This window comes from Culex quinquefasciatus, chromosome 2 (assembly GCF_015732765.1).
Source record: "Culex quinquefasciatus strain JHB chromosome 2, VPISU_Cqui_1.0_pri_paternal, whole genome shotgun sequence".
Taxonomy (NCBI): domain Eukaryota; kingdom Metazoa; phylum Arthropoda; class Insecta; order Diptera; family Culicidae; genus Culex; species Culex quinquefasciatus.
This window is the reverse complement of record NC_051862.1, coordinates 150114626-150133251: the sequence shown is the minus strand read 5'-3', so window position 1 is coordinate 150133251 and position 18626 is coordinate 150114626. Positions and strand designations below refer to the sequence as shown.

Below are 18626 nucleotides of genomic sequence, written 5' to 3'. Positions count from 1 at the left end.
GTTGTTCATTTTCTCTTGCAGAATGAAAGAAAACCTTTAAATCTTAGGTGCCCTTAAGTAATAAAAAGAATATCTCAGCTAAGGAAAATAATTGCAATGAAGTGCTAAATTATCAAAAAACAAAACTAATCAAATTAAACAAAAAATCAAAACTTCGAAAACATTTGGAACAGAGCAAAAGTTTTACAAATTTTACTTGAGAACCACAGCAAAAACTACTTGCACGCAACTAATTTTTGCACACAAGTAGAATAATAGGTTGGCTCAAACAATTTGTTTATAAAACGAGCGTCAATATTGTACGAATTTAAATCTATTTTTGTGTATTTGAAAAGGTTAGAAGTAGAGGCTTTTAAACCTGCAAAAAAAATGCGCCCTTAACTTAATTCAACTCATGGCAAGAGCGACAACATAGCAGGATCACGACTAAATGATAAATGATATACGTGCACGATACAATGTCAAGTTCTTCGATACGATGCTATTCTTGCATGCAATGTTGAACCCATCTTTGAGAGATTGCCAAAATGCTGTGATATTCGAACCAATTATAAAAGCGATGTTTGTTTTTATTTGAAATTATCAACAATTTATTGTATCAATATGGGCAACTCGTTATACTTTTGTCCACATCAATAAATAATTAACTTATAAATATCTCATGACTGCGTTAACTGATTAAAATTCCATTACAAATGACGGGCACGAGATGGAAACAGATGTGTACGTGGTTAAATTTCCGGCTAGACTTTCCTAGTATATCATCATTTTAATTTAAACACTTTGCTGTCGCAGATATATATACTAAATACTAAATATTGCGTTTTGGAGCTCTCCTTCTATCTGGCAGCTCGGTGCACCAATCAAATAGAAAAATATTCACCTGTGTGTAAGTGTCTTTTTTTGTGGTTTAATATTTACAATTGGCTAAACGATTAAATGTTTCACAATTTGGTACTTAAATTTGCTAAATATTGTGGTTCCCAATTGAGTTATTTTTACTTTGTTTTTCATATAAAATTGAACATGAACGTGTAACAAAAAATGCCTTTCCATAACTAAATTCTTTCTTTTTACATGCATTTTTCACAAAAGTTACCCTCATTTGAGTCGTTTCTATCAACTAGATTGTAAAACAACATAGTACATAATAGAAAGAGCGTGTGAGTGTGTGTGTGTGTGTGTGTGTGTGTGTGTGTGCTTTACACAAATAATCATTGTCGTTACGCGTTAAACAAGTGAGATTGTTTGTTTGTTTGAGGTTCTGCTTGTTTGGTTGCATCATTTTATAGAAAATAAAAACTGCTTCAGAATTGGCTGCAAAAGGCGTGGAGGGCAGCTGGTATTTGTGTGAGTGTGAGTATGTGGTTTGTGTGTGTGGAAGGAATGATTCGTATAAAACACACTTGTGGTTAAACAACGATCAGCGTGTACGAACAAATAACAATTGGTAATATTCTCGATTTATCCTCGTAGTGATTGTGACTAAAAGAGTATTAAATGACAAATGATTGACTTTCGATACAACTGTAAGAAATTGGCTCATCCTGATTGTATAGGTTTCAAGGGTCCTCATCCGAATGTGCGCATTAAAATAACCATTTTAACGCTTTGTTTCCAGTGTTAATATTCTTCGCAAATGAAGGCATCGAAAAATTTCCGTCGATCTTTTACGAAATAAATTCTGTTCTTTCCTTCATTTCCGCAAACTTTCATTCTACAGGTATAAGTTGTCTCGAAAATTTTCTTCTGCTAAACCTACAAACTTACAAAGACTTTGGTTTGACCTAGAGCTTCCATTTTGCTTTCTGTGAGTGTGAGTCTGTTTTTGTTTCAACTACAAATGTTTGGTAATCATTCCGCTTCACTTTACTTAAAATTGGACTAATTTTTGGGCACATCGATATAACAACAGTGACACTAGGGACGTTATCACTACAGTCAGTTGGAGCAGCGGCTTGGAGGTGCCACCGCATTGAGCCACCAGCTCCTCCTGTGGAATACATGGAATAACAATCAATATTGATGCAACTTATAAGTTTTTGAAATTTTATCTAAAGTTTTTTTAATGAACGCTGGCTGCAAAAACTGCTTTTTAAAGTTGAACGTTTTTAAAAACTTAAAGTCTAGTGATTTTATTTTAAAAGAGCTTATCTCTAGAATTTTGCTATTGAAATTTATGTGCTTTTAAAAATGGTATTGAAAAAGGAATGTTGAGCAGATGAACGTTATATATTGTAGTTTAATGTAAATATCAATAAATTAAAAATATTTCAAACAAAGAAAAAATTCTATTCTATAAAGGGGGCGCAAAATTTAAATAAGAAATTGATTTATTTATTTGTTTTAAAACACAGCACGACCAAAATCAATGTGTATTAAATATAAGACCAAATGACAATTGACCATTTTTGTCGTGCTGGTTAACTTGTTCCTGAATATAAAGGAATATTGCAAAAAAAAGGAAAATCTAAAATCATGCATTTAGCTAGAAGGCCTAGTAAACGGAACAGTTTTGCCTTCCATCATCTAATCAAGCTGTTATGTTGTGTTTGGACGGAAAATAGACTTACGAAAGTTTGTTTTTTCCTCTTGGTTTGAAAACAAATCGAATGAAAAAAAAGTTAAACTAAACAACAATTTGGAATGAAAATATCAAAACCAATCATGGTTGGAATGTTTAAAAAAAAGTTAAAATGTGTTGTTGTTAAACTTATAAACAATTAAAAAAATAATTGAAAAATCTCAATTTGAAACTCGACTAACCCTGGCTGACCTCTGCCTCTAAGAGAAAAACAGAGGTCCAATATTTAGGCTATTAGGGGAAATTTACCAATTTTAATCACTCTAAGCCGTTTGAACAATTCACATCACTTTTGCCGTTTTCCGCTATTAAATCAACATTTTCAGATGATTCAACAATGGAGAGTTGCTTGCTCACTGTTATTTGAACTATTTATTACTTTGGAACAGTCAAAAATACTTTATGAAAACTGTAATTCAAGATCAAAGTGCTGATAAGACGATGATAGAAATTGGCTGAGAAAGGGTAGATTTCCCCTACATTTCAGAAACGTCATCTCACAACGTCACAATGGATTATATTTTTGAAAGATATTTAAATCTTCTCTCTTGCCATTTTTGTCTTTTTTTCTAACATTATTGTTCCATGATTTAGTTGCTTAAATATGATCAGTTAATTAATATAAACTAGTAAAATACGAACATTTCATTTCTTGACTTTAAATGCATTTCAATTGCAGTTTGACGTATTTATCTTGAAAAAATATTATAACTATAATAATTCAGCATAATGTTCTGCAAAACCGAAAAAAAAAACAATTCAAATATTGAAAACTAAACACGTAACCTTACACACAAACTCTCAGCAGGCAAAGAGCATCAGCACTTCCCTTTTTTTACAAATCCCTGTTGTGCGATGGAAATGGGAACTGCTGACAACTGCTTGGTTGTCATGGGTTTGACGATCTGTTCTGGTTGTTTTAGTTTTATTCGTATTATTAAGCATCTTGAGTCAAGAAATCATCACTTATAAAATACATGTATACATGACGAAATCCAGTATGCAACCTAAAAATTCGCTACTTTGGTTTCGGTTGGCCCCAGTTGGCCCCAGTCGAGTAGAGTTATTTTGTTTATTTAGCTCAAACTTTTTTTTTTTGGGACCTACTCCATGACCAAAGAAGCCAATTTGTGTCTTTGACAAAGTTATATGTATTGATAATGACTTCTGACCAAGGACCAGACACAGGGAAAAAATGCAGATTTAAAATACTGTTTTCACTTTTTACCAAAATCCCAAAATTAACTATCTTTGATTTTTTTTGTATATGTGTTAGAGAACAAAAATTTGCTAGTTTTAAGCCGGAAATCGATGATAAACAAGGTCAAAAAATATACAGCCATTCCACGTCAAACAGCAAGTCTCTAAATCAATAGTGCTCCGATTTGGCTCACATTTGAAGTGGGGGTTCTTTGATCCAAATAATTAGACCCGTATTTTTTTGTTTGGCGATTAGGGTGCTCCTATCCGTAATAATGTGGTCCAAAAAATGCAATTTTTCGTCGATTTTCGCAAAAAGCACATTTTTGAAAAAATCATGTCTCCGGAACGGCTGAACCAATTTAAGAGCACAACATTTCAAAAAAAGGATTATTGGTTGGGCTTTTAAGGACAAAAACATTCCTCCCCAAATCCTCACGGGACTGTACGGGCGTAGCCTTGGAACACAGTGTGGAAATTTACGTTCTTAGAGATTTTTGATTGTACCGGGCAACAATCAAATTGTCTAAGAATATTGAATTGACCATTGTGGCACCCCCTACAGCGTGGTGCAGACCCGTAATGCTATGCTATGCTATGCTATGCTATGCTATGCTATGCTATGCTATGCTATGCTATGCTATGCTATGCTATGCTATGCTATGCTATGCTATGCTATTGGTTGGGCTTTTAAGGACAAATATGTGGAAGATCAAAAAAGCTAGCTGAATATTTCAAATGGTCCTATTAAAATTCATTTGCTAATTTGATGGTCTCGGGACCAAAGAGGTATGAGGTATGAGACCTGAAAATATTTCTCCCTGATTTCTTGTAATAGTTTATATAACATATCCAAAAATTGCGGATATCCATTAACACTATTCGGAGATTTTTTTAACATAACTGGAGTTTTTTTTGAAAAGGTCCTATAAACCAAATTTTCATTTTTTGCTTTTTGGGTGTTTTTGAAAAACCCCGACTCAAGGCGGTTCTAAAAACACCCGAAAAGCAAAAATTGAAAATTTGGTTTATAGGACCTTATCAAAAAAAACTCCAGATAAAAACTTGATTTTTCCCGTTTTCGTCATTTTTCCGTTTTAGCGCGCGGAGCGTCGAAAAACCCAGTTATTATGCTAAAAAAATTCATATCTCCGTATCGTGTTAATGGATATGCAGTTTTTGGATGTTTTATGTAAAATATTACAAGGAATTAGACTAAAATATTTTCAGATATGAGCTCTTTGGTCCCGAGACCTTCAAATTAGCAAATTAAATTTTCATATGACCTTCTCAAATATTCAGCTAGCTTTTTCGGACCACCTTCGAAGCCCAACTAATAATCTTTCTTTTGAATTGTGGCGCTCTAAAATTGGTTCAGCCGTTCCGGAGACATGATTTTTTCAAAAATGTGCATTTTGTGAAAATCAACGAAAAATGCCTTATTTGGACAACCCTACTTCAGGAAGGAGCACCCTAATCGCCAAACAAAAAAATACGGGTCTAATAACTTCGGTCAACTCAAAATTTGAGCCAAATCGGAGCACTTTTGATTTGGAGACTTCCTGTTTGACGTGGAATATACTGAATATACTGAAATTTTTTATACATCTGCTAGATTTTAAAAATTTGATATTTTTTCGAGAGCATCGGAAAATTTCACAATATTTTTGTTTTTTTTTTTTTACATTGAAAATCCAACGAATGCACTGTGTGCCTACCTACAACAAGTCTGAAATTTTTCAATTACCACATTGTACGGTTTTTTCGTCTAAGTTCATTGCAAATATTTTTCAAAGTTTATGTCTTATATATCGAAACATTTGCAAAAATATCAAAATATGGATTTTTGGAAATTGTTTTATTTAGTTATTGAAAAATAAGCATTTTTTCCGTGGCAATACTCCTTTTACCGTGTACCAATTTTGCTTTATATTTCTCATCAATGCCGAAGATACCAAATAGATCAGAAAATTCCTTTAAAAATGTAGATTGTCTCACATACCGTTTTTGTATGAAAAGCTGCCAAATGTTAATATAAAATGTATGGAGACTTGTATGGGTGAACCAATGACACAAAGTGGCTTCAGTGGTCATAGAGAAGGCCCCCACAATGTTTTTGCCAAATAATAAAATACAAATAACATCCGTTTCCAGATTACGGGGAGAACTCTGGAGTGACAAGAAGAAAGAGCGCACAAGCATTTTGACATTTTGCGAAATATTAACAGGTATCAAAATGCTTATGCGCCCTTTTCAAATTTTGCTCCAGATCTGATCCTTTTTCTTATCGGAGGCATTACGCTTTGTAATTTGTCGATTTCTCTCAAACCAAATGACAATTGCAATCTTTAAAAGTTCTTTTAAAGGAGGTTTTGTTGAATCCGACTCAACTGCCTAAACAGAAGAACCGCTTTCTCATATTTCGTCGATATCTTTTGAAAACAATAGAATCATTATGTAATCTATTTAAAATGTTATCCCGCTTGTGCCATACAGCTTCAAAGAAATGTTAGTCAAGAGAAATAGGATATCACAAACCGTAACACATCTGCGTAAAAAGAAGTGCTGCTGTAACAAATAAACTTTACGCTCTACACTCTGTACTCACATCCGGGTGCTCGGTGTAGCACTCCTCCAGCCGGCGGCGGGGCAGGAAGTTGAGGCGCGTCTTCACGCACGGCAGCCCCTCCGAGACGTTGTAGTTGATGTCCTGCGGGGCCGCCGACAGCACCACGTGGTCGGACGGGTACTCGTTCTCCACGATGATCATCAGCAGATTCGAGCGCGGAATCCGCTTGGCAAAGTACGGCCGGTGCAGCAGCCTGGAACGAATGTTTTGGTCATTGCGGAGGTCTTTGACGGAGGAAGGATGAAACCCATACTCTGCCGGGTTGGAGGGTAGCGATTCGTAGATGAAACCGTCACCCTTGATGAACTTGTCCTGCTGCATCACGTACAGCTCGGACTTTTTATCACAGGCGTTGTAAACCGTCTCCGTGCGGATCTCCTTCGGGCGGTTGAAGTACTCCTCCTCCTCGTTGACGACGATCTTTTTGGGCTTTTTGGGGCGCGTCAGATCCGAGTAGTCCGACTCGTCGTAATCTGCGGGGGAGGAAGACTCATTTTGAAGGTGCTTGTAAACCACAGTTACAACATACCTTCGGCATCGTAATATTCCGGGCTGGGAATGCCGTGCACCCAGAAGTCGAACTTGGACAGAGTGATGAAGAATTCGGCAATCAACCAGTTGATTCCCAACAGCAAGACTTTCAGTGGCTGAAGTTGAAAGTGAATTACAGTTAGATCTTACAACAAGTACTAGAAGCGGCGTAACTTACGTGCATCAACGAGAACGCATCATTCGGCATGACGCGTTCCTCCAGACAGAGCCCCTGCAGGTCAAACACCGGAATGATGGCGAACAGTTCCTTCTCAACCATCGACTTCAAGATGGCGCCCTCGACCTCGCCGAAGAACCGGCCCGTGTCGTTGGAGCTCTCCGACAGGACCACGTACCCGTTGTTGTCGATCACGTAGCAGTCGCGCGTCTCCGAGTGGCACGTTTCGATGCAGCCGTCACACTGGAAGGAGTGAATTGGATCGATCATGGAAGTGTGGGGCTTGAAGAAGTTATCAACTGACCGTAGTTTTCGATGTGATCTCCATGAAGCGTTGCTGCATGAGTTCGTGCGAAAACTGGAAACCGGTAACGCAACCAGGTGCCTCCAGCCCTCCGTCCCTCGGGAAGATTCCCATGGAAGCGGTCACCTTCAGCTCGACGTCCTCGGGTTCATCCGAAGCGTGCGGCACCGAGTACACGAAGCTTTTCGGATCAACCTTGTGCTGTAGAATGGCGCTTTTGTACCACGTCTCGTCAATCGACATCTTGTGGTAGTCTCCGAACTCGTTGTCTGATTCGACCTCAACTTCGCCAAAGATGAACTGCCACCTCGTCAGACCACTCATCGTGGCTACGAACCGCAGCGTGGCGTTGTACATCTCGATGATCTTACGCTCTCTGTCATTCTGGAACTCCCAGCTTCGGTAGCTGTTGTTGGTCACTTTGGCGTCAAACACCAGCAGCTGCACCAACTCCTTGTTGCAGTAGTACGCGTCATCATCCAGGGTTTTGCGTCCACAATTGGCTGCATGTACAGAAGAGGGAGTAGAAGGGGGGTCAGTTTAGGGATATTTCATCACTACTTACGTTCTTCGTCACCATCTCTCTGGATGTCCTCCGGCTCCGGTTCGTACTGCTGGGACCATTTCCAGTTTGGCTCGTACAGCCGAACCAAGAAGTGCTGCAGCTCGTCTTCTGGCGTTTTAAACTCGTGACCCTCCAGATAATGATACTTACAGTACACCCTGAAAGCAACGTTAGTACTCACACATGCTATAAACTATTGTTAGCTCGCCTTACCATTCCGGATGCACCTTCCAGTTCTCCCCGACAAAGAACTCCGAGATGTTCGTGCCCATGTGCTGGTTCCGCTTGATCTCATCTCCCACCTTGATCCACGTATTTCCGTAATCATGAGGCAGCACCAACCCAAGCGAAAACGGAGTATTCTCCAGCGGAGCGAAGTAGTAATCCTGGTACTCCAGCGAAACTCGCCTCATCTTATCGTAATGGAACCGCACCGGAACCTTCAGCATCTTGCCGACCTTCGAAAACACCAACTGCTCCCGCAAATCCTCCATCACCTTGTTCATCTCACGCCCCGTCAACGAATCGTCCGCGATATCCGCGATATCACTCAGAATCTGCTCGATCTCCGTCAGATCAATACTGTTGTAGTTCTCCTTAAGCCGACCGTGTGAAACAGGCCGTAGATCCGGATGCATCAGCACGTACCCGTTATTGCTCACGATGAAAGAGTAACCGTTGACCCCTAGCTTATAAGGCAACGTTAGCTCGTCCAAATCCTCCACGGGGATATCCGTGCCGGCCACTCCCAACAACCGCGCCGTCCTCGTTTCATTATAGTGGTTCGCCTTCCGATCAAAAGCCGGCGCACCAACCGCTATCATCAACCGAGGCGGCTCATCGTCATCCGCTTCCGACTCGAGGTTCTCCGCCGTGTCCGTGAAGGCGTGCGTCCACGTGGGCGGATGTTCGACGCCCTGCAGCACCAATGGCGTCGCTATCACAGTAACGTACTTCAGTACCTCCTCCTGGACCTCGTCCAGCGACTGGATGTGCGAGTAGTGGCCCCGGTTCAGGCATGCCATCCACTGGATCTCGCGCACCTTGGTGACCTCGCGACCCAGCAGGTACGTGAACACCCGCACCGGGATCTTGGTGCCGTTTTCGAACCAGTTGTACTGCTCGAACACCTCCGTGATGTTGCTCGGAACGCCGTCCGTGATCAGCATGATTGCCTGGTTGCAGCCGCTGATGGACTCGTTACAACGGCGGATCTCGCGGTACTACGGAAAAGAAAGCGTTACATGCCTTACGCCGGGAATAACAGAGTAAACTTACGTTCTGCAACAGCTCAAACGCCTTGACAAAGGCTTTGCCAACGTTGGCGTAACCCTCCGGTTGAAGCTCTTTGACGTACTCGTTCAAAAAGCGAATATTTTCGGGAGTTGCTTGCACCAAAATGTCCTACGGTAATGAATAAAATTAGGTACAGAGAAACCTCTTTTTACGAGGTGGCGTTACGCTTTTTATTTCATCGATTTTTCTAAAACCATACATCATTTTTGCAAACTTCAAAAAGCGTTTTGTAGATCTGAACAAAACCTAGGGGAGTTTGGGGTAATATGGACAGTGGGGGTAATTTGGACACCCCTTTAAAAATCACCTTTTCTTGGGATATAAAGCGAAAACGGCAATTTAAGTGATAAGGCTAGTACTAGTAATGGCCTAGGAGTATGGACAAACTAAAAAAGTTGGAATAGGTTATGTAGTTTTGGTATAATATATAAAAGTTTCCAAAGGCCGGTTGGCACTGCCTAAAGTTCTAATTTTTGAGGGTTGGGAAATAAGGTTTTGCAGGAATTATATTGCAAAAAAGTGGACAATTTTTGTTTAAGAGGGTTGTTTGAACGATGCCTGAGGTATGTACGTATAAATATTGTGCATTTTATCCATTTTTATCATCAAAAATTGCCATTTTTGATAAAACATGCTATGGGGGTAATTTGGACATAGCTTGTGGGGTAATTTGGACATACCTGAAAGTCTACCTGTCAGGCAAACAAAAAGTATCTTTCATGGTTGGTTGAGTTTTTAAATGGATTTAGATAAATTTAGAGGGATTTAAAATGTCAGATCGGAATGTGAGCAATAAGATCTTTCAAAAAACCCCTATTTTTTAATTTAGATAAAAAATTTCAATATTTGAATGGATGAAAATCTGATTAATGCACATTGGGCGTTCAACTAGACTCTAATGTTTTTAATTAATTTCTTTGAAATTTCTAATTTCTATGCTGGTTTTCAATAATATTTAAATTTGAAGGGCTACGGAATGTAAAACTAAAAAAATAATGGTTTCAGGTTAATAAGTTCTATATAAAGATTGATTTAGATAAATCTAAACGATACCTTAATCACTAAAAGCTAAACTTGTGCCCGTGCCTAATCCAGAATCAATGTTCTAATCAAAATTTATAAATGATTTAATTATGTAACTACACTGAACTATTTGTTTTCTTCCTTTTGAATTATAGTTCTATCACAAAATCATGATTCAAAACTCTGATAAAATATTGTGAGCAAAAAAAAACTTAAAAACATAGAGCAATCACAAAACCAGGTTGAAGGTTAAAAATCATGCTCAAAACATCAAATGTTAAACTTATTCATCCACATGTGTCCAAATTACCCCACAAAAGGTGTCCATATTACCCCACAAGGCATGTCCAAATTACCCCACAAGGCATGTCCAAATTACCCCATAGGGGTGTTCATATTACCCCCACACAAAAATGTGGGGGTAATTTGGACACCTTTTAATTTTTGCGATAAAAATGAGTTTTTCATCAAAATTTATCGAAATGAATGAAATTTTTCCATCGAATATGATCTCTGTTATCCTCTGGTTTCATTCACATTCCTTTAAAATATCCATACAGCCCGTGGCAGAGCAATTTCCTTAGGGTGTCCAAATTACCCCACACTCCCCTACAAATTTCTTTAAAATGATTCCAAAAATGTTTCGTCGTTCCAGAGCAATCTACAAATTAAAAACGTAACGCACCGCGTAAAAAGAGGTTTCACTGTATTTGGATTATCATTTGAATGTAACAAAAAGAAGCATAGCTTACAGAAAAGCACGGCACCAGCGGATCCACGTCATTAGAGTACTTGTAGATGTTGATGAAATCGTTATTGGAAAACGTGTCCAACACACTTTTGACCGTCAATTGAGCAATGTAGTTCCGGTACCCTGTCATGGACCCGGAATTATCCAACAAGATCACGATATCCTTCGAGCAGGTCGCCGTTTCAATGTACCACGAGCGCTTCCGACAGTCGAAGGTATCGACCTGTTCCCGGTCCCACTCCAGGGCCGGATAGTGTCGCAGCATGCCCGTGGAAGATCCAAAGTACTGCCACGACAGGGCCGGATCCGAGTTGTAGTTCTGCACGAACACGTCGTCCAGCGCTTCGGACCACTGCAGGGCCTCCAGCACCCACGGGTACCGGTCGTACACGTTCTGCGGCACGTGCACCGAGCTGTACGACGTGTTCACCGAGATGTTGAAAAAGTGCGTGTCCGGATTCAGGGACATATTGCGGTACATCCAGATGTTCTCCAGCAGCGTCGACGGAATGTCCGGCTCCGGACGGTTGTCGATCTGTAACGAACCCCATTATTTATTTAATTGCCATACACATCAGCCCCATTCCAAACTCACATTCGAGTACTTGCTCGAGTAATACGTAAAGTTGTCCGCAATAGTTTCGTTAAACTCAAACTGCTCGGACAGCTCCTCCGCTAGGCTGATGATGCACTTGATGGCGTCCATCTTTCGGATGAACATCCGGCCCACGTTCTCCACGATCGATGTGATCAAACTCTCGCCGTCTTTGTGCTCGACGCGAGCGTTGTATGCTTTGTATTTCTGGAAATTTGTTGTGATTTTAATTTAAATTCTGCATGCAATGGAGTTCTAAGGAAACTTACCGCAGTTATCTCACTGGCTTTAGTCATCGTTTGTGCTAAATCCCACAGCTCTTCACCGAAGTTATCACCCCATTTCTCCATGCTGTGAATAGGAGAAAAAAAATTAGCTTAAAAATGAGTAGAGAAATAACAGATTGTAGTAAGACACTTTATAAGTCTGATTTGAGAATAAAAATAAACGAAGTTGCCAGTTCCAATGACTAATGTCTTCCCTTAATATATATTTTATTTAATCTGCTGGTATTCCTTTCAAGGTGGCCACTCAAATTACATTTCAGAATTCCCGACTTTACCTTTCCATGTCCAAATAATAGGCATTTCTTACCAAAAAGATGATTAAAAATCGTAAAAACATGTAAATTTATAAAAAAAACATATTCACCATCAAACCAAGCTATTAAATACTGTCAAAAAAATTTCAAGCTGTTAGCAAAGTAAAAAAAATAATGCTTAGTAGAAATTATTAAAAAGTTCTAGAAAACTCTTGCCGTTTCATTGCCATGAGAAAACAAAACCAATAAATTATAAAAAAAAATTACATAATATTATTTCAAAAATCATTTCAAAATTGTCTATGCATAATTTATTATTGTCTAGGAAAAAAAATAAAGGTGTCAAAATTGAAATAAGACTTAATTGAAAATTTTGTTTTTTTTTTCTAAGAAGGGTTAAATAAAGATTTAAGAAATTGTCTAAAAAAAATAACAAATTGAACATTTAATGTTCACAAGGTCTTTAATATCTCAAAACAAATAATGGCAATGGTCTAAATGTAAATAGACAAAAAAAAAATTGCCAAAAATGTAATTTATTAAATGAAAATGATATGTTTACACTTTCAACTATTGGCTTTGAAAAATTGAAAGGAATTTGGAAACAATATATGCATTTGCCCTCCTTAAAATACATTTTACAACATAAAAAACTATTGTCAAACTTAAGTTGAAATGTATTTACATGTTTCACATTTCATTCAGCCTAACGATGATTTGATGTTTTCATAAAAAAAAACAATTGAAGACCTTTTTGAATTTAAAAGTCATAATATCTCGCTAATAGTTGACAACTGTTTACACTGCACAGTGGTCCAGATCCAAAATTTTATCTCGTAATCTACGCCTTCTACGACCAAATTTATAGAAAGCATCTGAGCAAACCTTCAAAAATCAGTTTTTTGAACGTGGCAATTCAGGGTTAAGTTTTAGAGAAAAGTGGTATTGGTAGCACTTTTAGAGCTCTAAAAAACAAACATTTTTATTTTTTGACAAGTCAATTTGGACTTAAGGATCAAAAGTTACAGCGATTTTAAGGTAAAAAAGATGCAAATTTAAAACTTAAATATCTCGAAGAGGCGCTGGCCAAATTTTAAGCTCTAGGTTGCATTTGAAAGAGAAGATCCAGCACTACAAACGCTGAAAAAATCTCAGGGGTGTTTTTCTTTAAACTCGAGATATTTTCATTTGAAAAAGTCTAATTTTCATGGGAAAACCTTATGGGGCCACCCTAACGAATTTCGAGAATTGTCCAAATATATGTTTTTCCATGTAATTTTGCCCGCTGAATCTGAATCTGCCCTCAGTATTGAGCCAAAGTGTCGAAAAATCGATTTTTGGTTATATTCAGAGTTTAAATGATAATTTTACATAGAAACCTAAAATATGTCCAAAAAGCGATTTTTCGACACCTTGGGTCAATTCTGAGGGTAGATTCAGATTCAGCGGGAAAAATTACATGGAAAAACATATATCTGGACAATTCTCGAAATTCGTTAGGGTGGCCCCATAAGGTTTTCCCATGAAAATTAAACTTTTTCAAATGAAAATATCTCGAGTTTAAAGAAAAACACCCCTGAGATTTTTTCAGCGTTTGTAGTGCTGGATCTTCTCTTTCAAATGCAACATTGAGCTTAAAATTTGGCAAGCGCCTTTTCGAGATATTTAAGTTTTAAATTTGCATCTTTTTTACCTTAAAATCGCTGTAACTTTTGATCCTTAAGTCCAAATTGACTTGTCAAAAAATAAAAATGTTTTTTTTTAGAGCTCTAAAAGTGCTACCAATACCACTTTTCTCTAAAACTTAACCCTGAATTGCCACGTTCAAAAAACTGATTTTTGAAGGTTTGCTCAGATGCTTTCTATAAATTTGGTCGTGGAAGGCGTAGATTACGAGATAAAATTTTGGTGTCTTCCACAAAGTTACTTGGATTAGCAAGCCCAACAACTTTCTAGAAGACAAAAAAAATCCCAAAAATATTCCTGAAAAGTTAGATTTTCAAAATCACCCTAATAGTGAACCACCTTAATTTTCAACCAAACCAAAAGTTGCCCCTTTTTATATGCAACAACTCTTCTCAAGATAAAAAAGCTCCAAAACTTCATCATTTTACGGAAAATCCATTTTCCACTTAATTTTGCGATCTGGACCACTGTGCACTGGAAGCTTTAAAATTAAAAAAATATCGATAAGCATTAAATCCAGATTCCAGATATTACTGAATAAATCTGACCGTACACAGAAAAACAATGATGGTAATATTCATCAGGAAATGGTGACAGATTTTGTGTCAAAAAAATGTGTAATATTGCATCAGGAACTGGTGAATTTTCATCAGTTTTTGGTGAATTTTCATCAGGTTCACATTTTTACACATTTTGTTTGTAATATTACTCAAAAAAGTTGTAATATTCAACCAACCAAATTTGAAACCTAAAAAATTCATTTTTTTTGTGTGTACACAGAAAAAAAAGTTGAATTTTGAACACTAAACTCAAAGAGACCATCACTACCAACCATGTAAAATTAAAATGTGTATAATAATAAAATTGCTAATTTTTAAATAGTTTAGCTGTACATATGCCTACTTAAAAATTGCATTAAAATGAGAAAAAAAAATCAAAAATAGCTTCAACATTTAAGGGGTTACATACATGTAGAAAATCGCAAAATTTCATATTACAGAAAATTTATTAAATCAACTTAAAAGATGATTTTCAAACACTCCTGGAAGTTTTATGAAGGTATTTCATGATTGAACTGAGTTAGAGACGATTTAAGCTCAGAGTTTTGCCATGCGCAAAGCAAACTGTCTAACTTTCTGAGCGTTTTTCTCTGAACACCAAGTTAATTAACGGGTGCCACGATATCTCAAGAGACCGGCCCGTGGCTTAATGGCTACGGCTCCCGCCTCATAAGCGGAAGGTTCCGGATTCGATTCCCGACCGGTCTCCTTGAAAATGAACTTTGAATATGAACAAAAAAACGCATGAAATCAGGTGAGATTCGAACTCACACCTTTGGATTGGTAGTCAGATGCTCTAGCCACTCGGCCACCGAGGGGTTGACACCCCTAGAGTGAATTCATCCGTAGTTGTGAAATAATGTTACAAGGTCATTTACTATATAATACAACAATCCCTTCCCCAACGATTCCCCTACACACACTACACACCATATTCTATAAATAACTCGAAGTGGTTGGTACGGTATGTCCTCACTTCTTCTTCTTCCCCTGATGATTCCATGAAATGTGGGTTCCGTTCATAGAATCTGTCTCTTGCGGTTAATGCAACGCAGTAGGCCGGGCCGCTTTAGTGAGTGTAATACATTTCGGGGGTTCTCGAAAGTACTGCAATCATTAATAATGACAAGAAAAAACTTGAGGCGTAATCTAACCATAAGTTCTTCCCGGATGCTTTCTTCGGACTGGCTGCGCTTGTGTTCGATTAGATTAGATTAGATTAGAGGGTGCCACGATATCTCAAGATGGGACGGACCAAATTGGCTGAAATTTTGGGTGAAGACTTCCAAGACATATTCCGTGTACATGACGAAGCCTGATTTTGAAATTTTGAATTTTCAAAAAATACAAAAATCAAAAACTGGCGATTTTTGATACGAAAAACAGAAAAAAAATCATCTTTTTTTAAAATAAACTTTTTGAAAATCGGCCTTCGTCATGCACACGAGACCGGTTTAACGAGTCTTCACCAAAATTTTGAGCCGATTTGGTTGAAGCAATGTTGAGATATCGTGGCACCCGTTTTTTGAAACTGATAACTTCAAATAGCTATATCTCGGCAAAGCTACAACCAAATGTCTTCACATTTGTTTTGTTAATAGATGAAAAGTAATATTTTAATGCCCTGAAAACAGATTTTTAAAAAAGTTTAAGTGTGTGCTAAAACCCACCTCTGACATTTTTGCCGATTTACATGTATGTAACCCCTTAAAGAGAAATAAAAGTGCAATCAACTGAAAATAATTTAAAATACACTTTCATGTATCATAACTATATTTTGCATGTTTTGAATCGTTTTTTAATATTATGAAAATTAGTTACCAGAGTTGTTCTTGAAAACTTGTTTTTTGCTAAAAAAAAACATAATTATTATTAAACTATAAAAAAATACTTGCAACGAATTAACAAACATATTTTTACGTTGAAATTTCTATTGCATAAATAATTATTAAGATTATACTTTTCGAACAATAAAATTTAATAATTAATAATGTTTGATGGAAACCAAAATAAACAAAAATCAAGTTTCCCTTCCACAACTCGCTCTGTTTGTAAACACCGCTACCCAGGTGCATGCGCACTCGAAAAAAAGTCTGTTTACAAACAGAACTCTATCGCGTTTGTTTACCAACAGAGAGAGAGCGTGTGCCGCTCAGCAGAAAGCGCGTTCTCATCGTCTCACGCGCGAGAAGCGCGCAACACGTGTTTTTCGTGAGCAGCAGCAGCGGCGCGCGTGAGAAAAACCCGGTGAGCGAGGAAAATGCTCACGCGTCTGAAAATAGCGCTCGCCTTCGTCAAGTTTGCCTCTTCCTCTTCTTGGTGGCACTTTTTCCCCGCGTGACAGCTGTCAAAGCGATTACGATTTTAGGAGTTTTGGACGGGGAAATCGGCCCGAATCGCGCGTTTCGGCCCATTTCCGGACCGTTTCGGGCCGTGTACTTACATTTCAGTCTGTACCGTTGCGTGCGCACTTTGGTCCGGTAATTTCATCCATAAAAGGAATATGGCGATGCTGAGCAGCAGTCCCCGCTGGGTGCTCATTTTTCCAACCTTTGCAGTCATTTTCACTCGCGATGGAAAATTCTAGCAGCATTCATTTACTATTAACTAACGTGCATGCTTGTCTGCAGTGTGCCCTTCGGAACGCGTGCAGATCCTAGCAGAAATGGTCCACTGGCGTTTCGGACATGGATGACAGATGACGGACTCTCTCCTCCTGCTGCTGGTTGATGGTCGATGGGCGATGATGAAAAACGTGTGACGATTTGTGCGCGTTCCGTCCGCGGCCGTGGTTCGCTCGAGACTGAGCACGGTGAGAAAAGCTATTTCAGGCCCACGGTGGGTGAGAATTTTCCGACGCAACGCCTCGACGGTGGGTTTGTTGTGGTTGAGTTTTCCGACGCGGTGCCGATTGGGGAAGGGATGCGTCCATAGAATCGGGGTCGGATTTGACGAAAGAAAATTATACATTTCTGTGTATAAAATTATATTTGCAATACCTTTAAGCAATTTTCTGAACCAGTGACAGCATCTAATTCCAGTGGGCCTCTAATGTTGACATATCAGCACTTTGGCATTCAATTACAGCTCATTAAAAGCGTTTTCAACTGATATCTTATTGCAACAGCATCTAACTCCCATACTCCTATAGGTTCTAAAATATGAATTCTAACAGCGCCGCCAAACATGGAAATTTTATAATTTGCGCTTATTTGTCCGATAATGAGGCATAATTTAAAAATAAATGTAGACTATCTCACCAAAAACTAGGATTATATTATATTCGGAATATAAAAATATTTAAATAAGAAATGGCATTCTATTTGTATTGAGCATTGAGGATTGAGGGCAGGAACAATGAGACAGCTGGGGAACAATGAGACACTGTACGAAAATAAATACTTTTCTAGTAAAATATCATGTTTTGCATTGTTCCATTGCAGGTAACTTTTCAAGAACATCTTAAATCAATTTTGTCAACTTGAAACTTTAATTAACAAAAGTTAAACTAAAAAGTATTTAATTTTTTTTAAATCCATTTATTTATACTAAAAAGCATTATATCTTTGGTTAAATAGTGTTAAAACTCAATAAATAAGCCAAAAATCACATTCAATTCATGTTTTGAAAAATTTTCATAAATTATGAAAAGTTTAATGAAGAAAAATCAAAGAGTCTCATTGTTACCCATGGGCAAAAAAGAGTGGGGAACAATGAGACAGCCCTGGATTCTGAGTATATTCTAAATTTTGGCCAAACCTAATGAAAGGACATTGTAGCTCAACCAATTCCTATGGAACGTCTAAAGAAATTTGATGAAATATTAGCCTACGAGCGAAAATGTTTTTTTTTATTTTTTTAACAAAGCCACTATTATGGCAGACGTGTATCTACTAGACACACAATTCCCAAAAATATGAGAATGAGTGATTGAAACTACGATTTTTGAGAGCCATTTATTTATTGTTCCCCGTGTCTCATTTATGACTACTCTACCCTAGAAAATAACACTCAATTGCTTATGAGCAATTCTAGCTTAAATTAGGAATTTTTTTGGTAAATTTCAATGAAACTTTGAAGACATTAAAAACAAAGTTGACTTAATAGCTGTCGGCCACCATTGTTAGTACCAACAGTGTCTTCCTTTTATCTACAAGGACTTCGCCGCCCTGGGCTCCTAAGT

General features: G+C 37.9%; 1 protein-coding gene across 2 annotated transcripts; it reads right to left on the bottom strand.

Annotated features, from left to right (window-relative positions):
- Positions 1–562: 562 nt before the first annotated feature.
- Positions 563–17259, bottom strand: LOC6032948 (voltage-dependent calcium channel subunit alpha-2/delta-3). 2 transcript variants are annotated; one of them, XM_038254216.1, is made up of 13 exons: positions 16887–17259; positions 11926–12007; positions 11657–11863; positions 11063–11596; positions 9270–9395; positions 8205–9214; positions 7992–8149; positions 7427–7929; positions 7123–7365; positions 6943–7060; positions 6667–6886; positions 6393–6606; positions 563–1993 (listed from the first exon to the last, which is right to left on the bottom strand). In XM_038254216.1, the coding sequence occupies exons 1-13, from the start codon at positions 17003–17005 to the stop codon at positions 1874–1876; spliced, it is 3654 nt and encodes a 1217-aa protein (XP_038110144.1). In that variant the 5' UTR covers positions 17006–17259; the 3' UTR covers positions 563–1873. The 2 variants fall into 2 exon arrangements, with proteins under 2 accessions (XP_038110144.1, XP_038110145.1); XM_038254217.1 differs by having other exon boundaries at positions 8004–8149.
- Positions 17260–18626: the final 1367 nt, after the last annotated feature.

Bases quoted from the DNA above. Each gene is read 5' to 3' on its own strand.
- LOC6032948 (XM_038254216.1), bottom strand. From the start codon at position 17,005: ATGACTGCAAAGGTTGGAAAAATGAGCACCCAGCGGGGACTGCTGCTC. The intron at 9,396-11,062 runs GTAAGCTATGCT...TCATTACCGTAG, and splicing joins CGCTGGTGCCGTGCTTTTCT to GACATTTTGGTGCAAGCAAC. The intron at 6,607-6,666 runs GTATGGGTTTCA...CATTCGTTCCAG, and splicing joins CTACCCTCCAACCCGGCAGA to GCTGCTGCACCGGCCGTACT.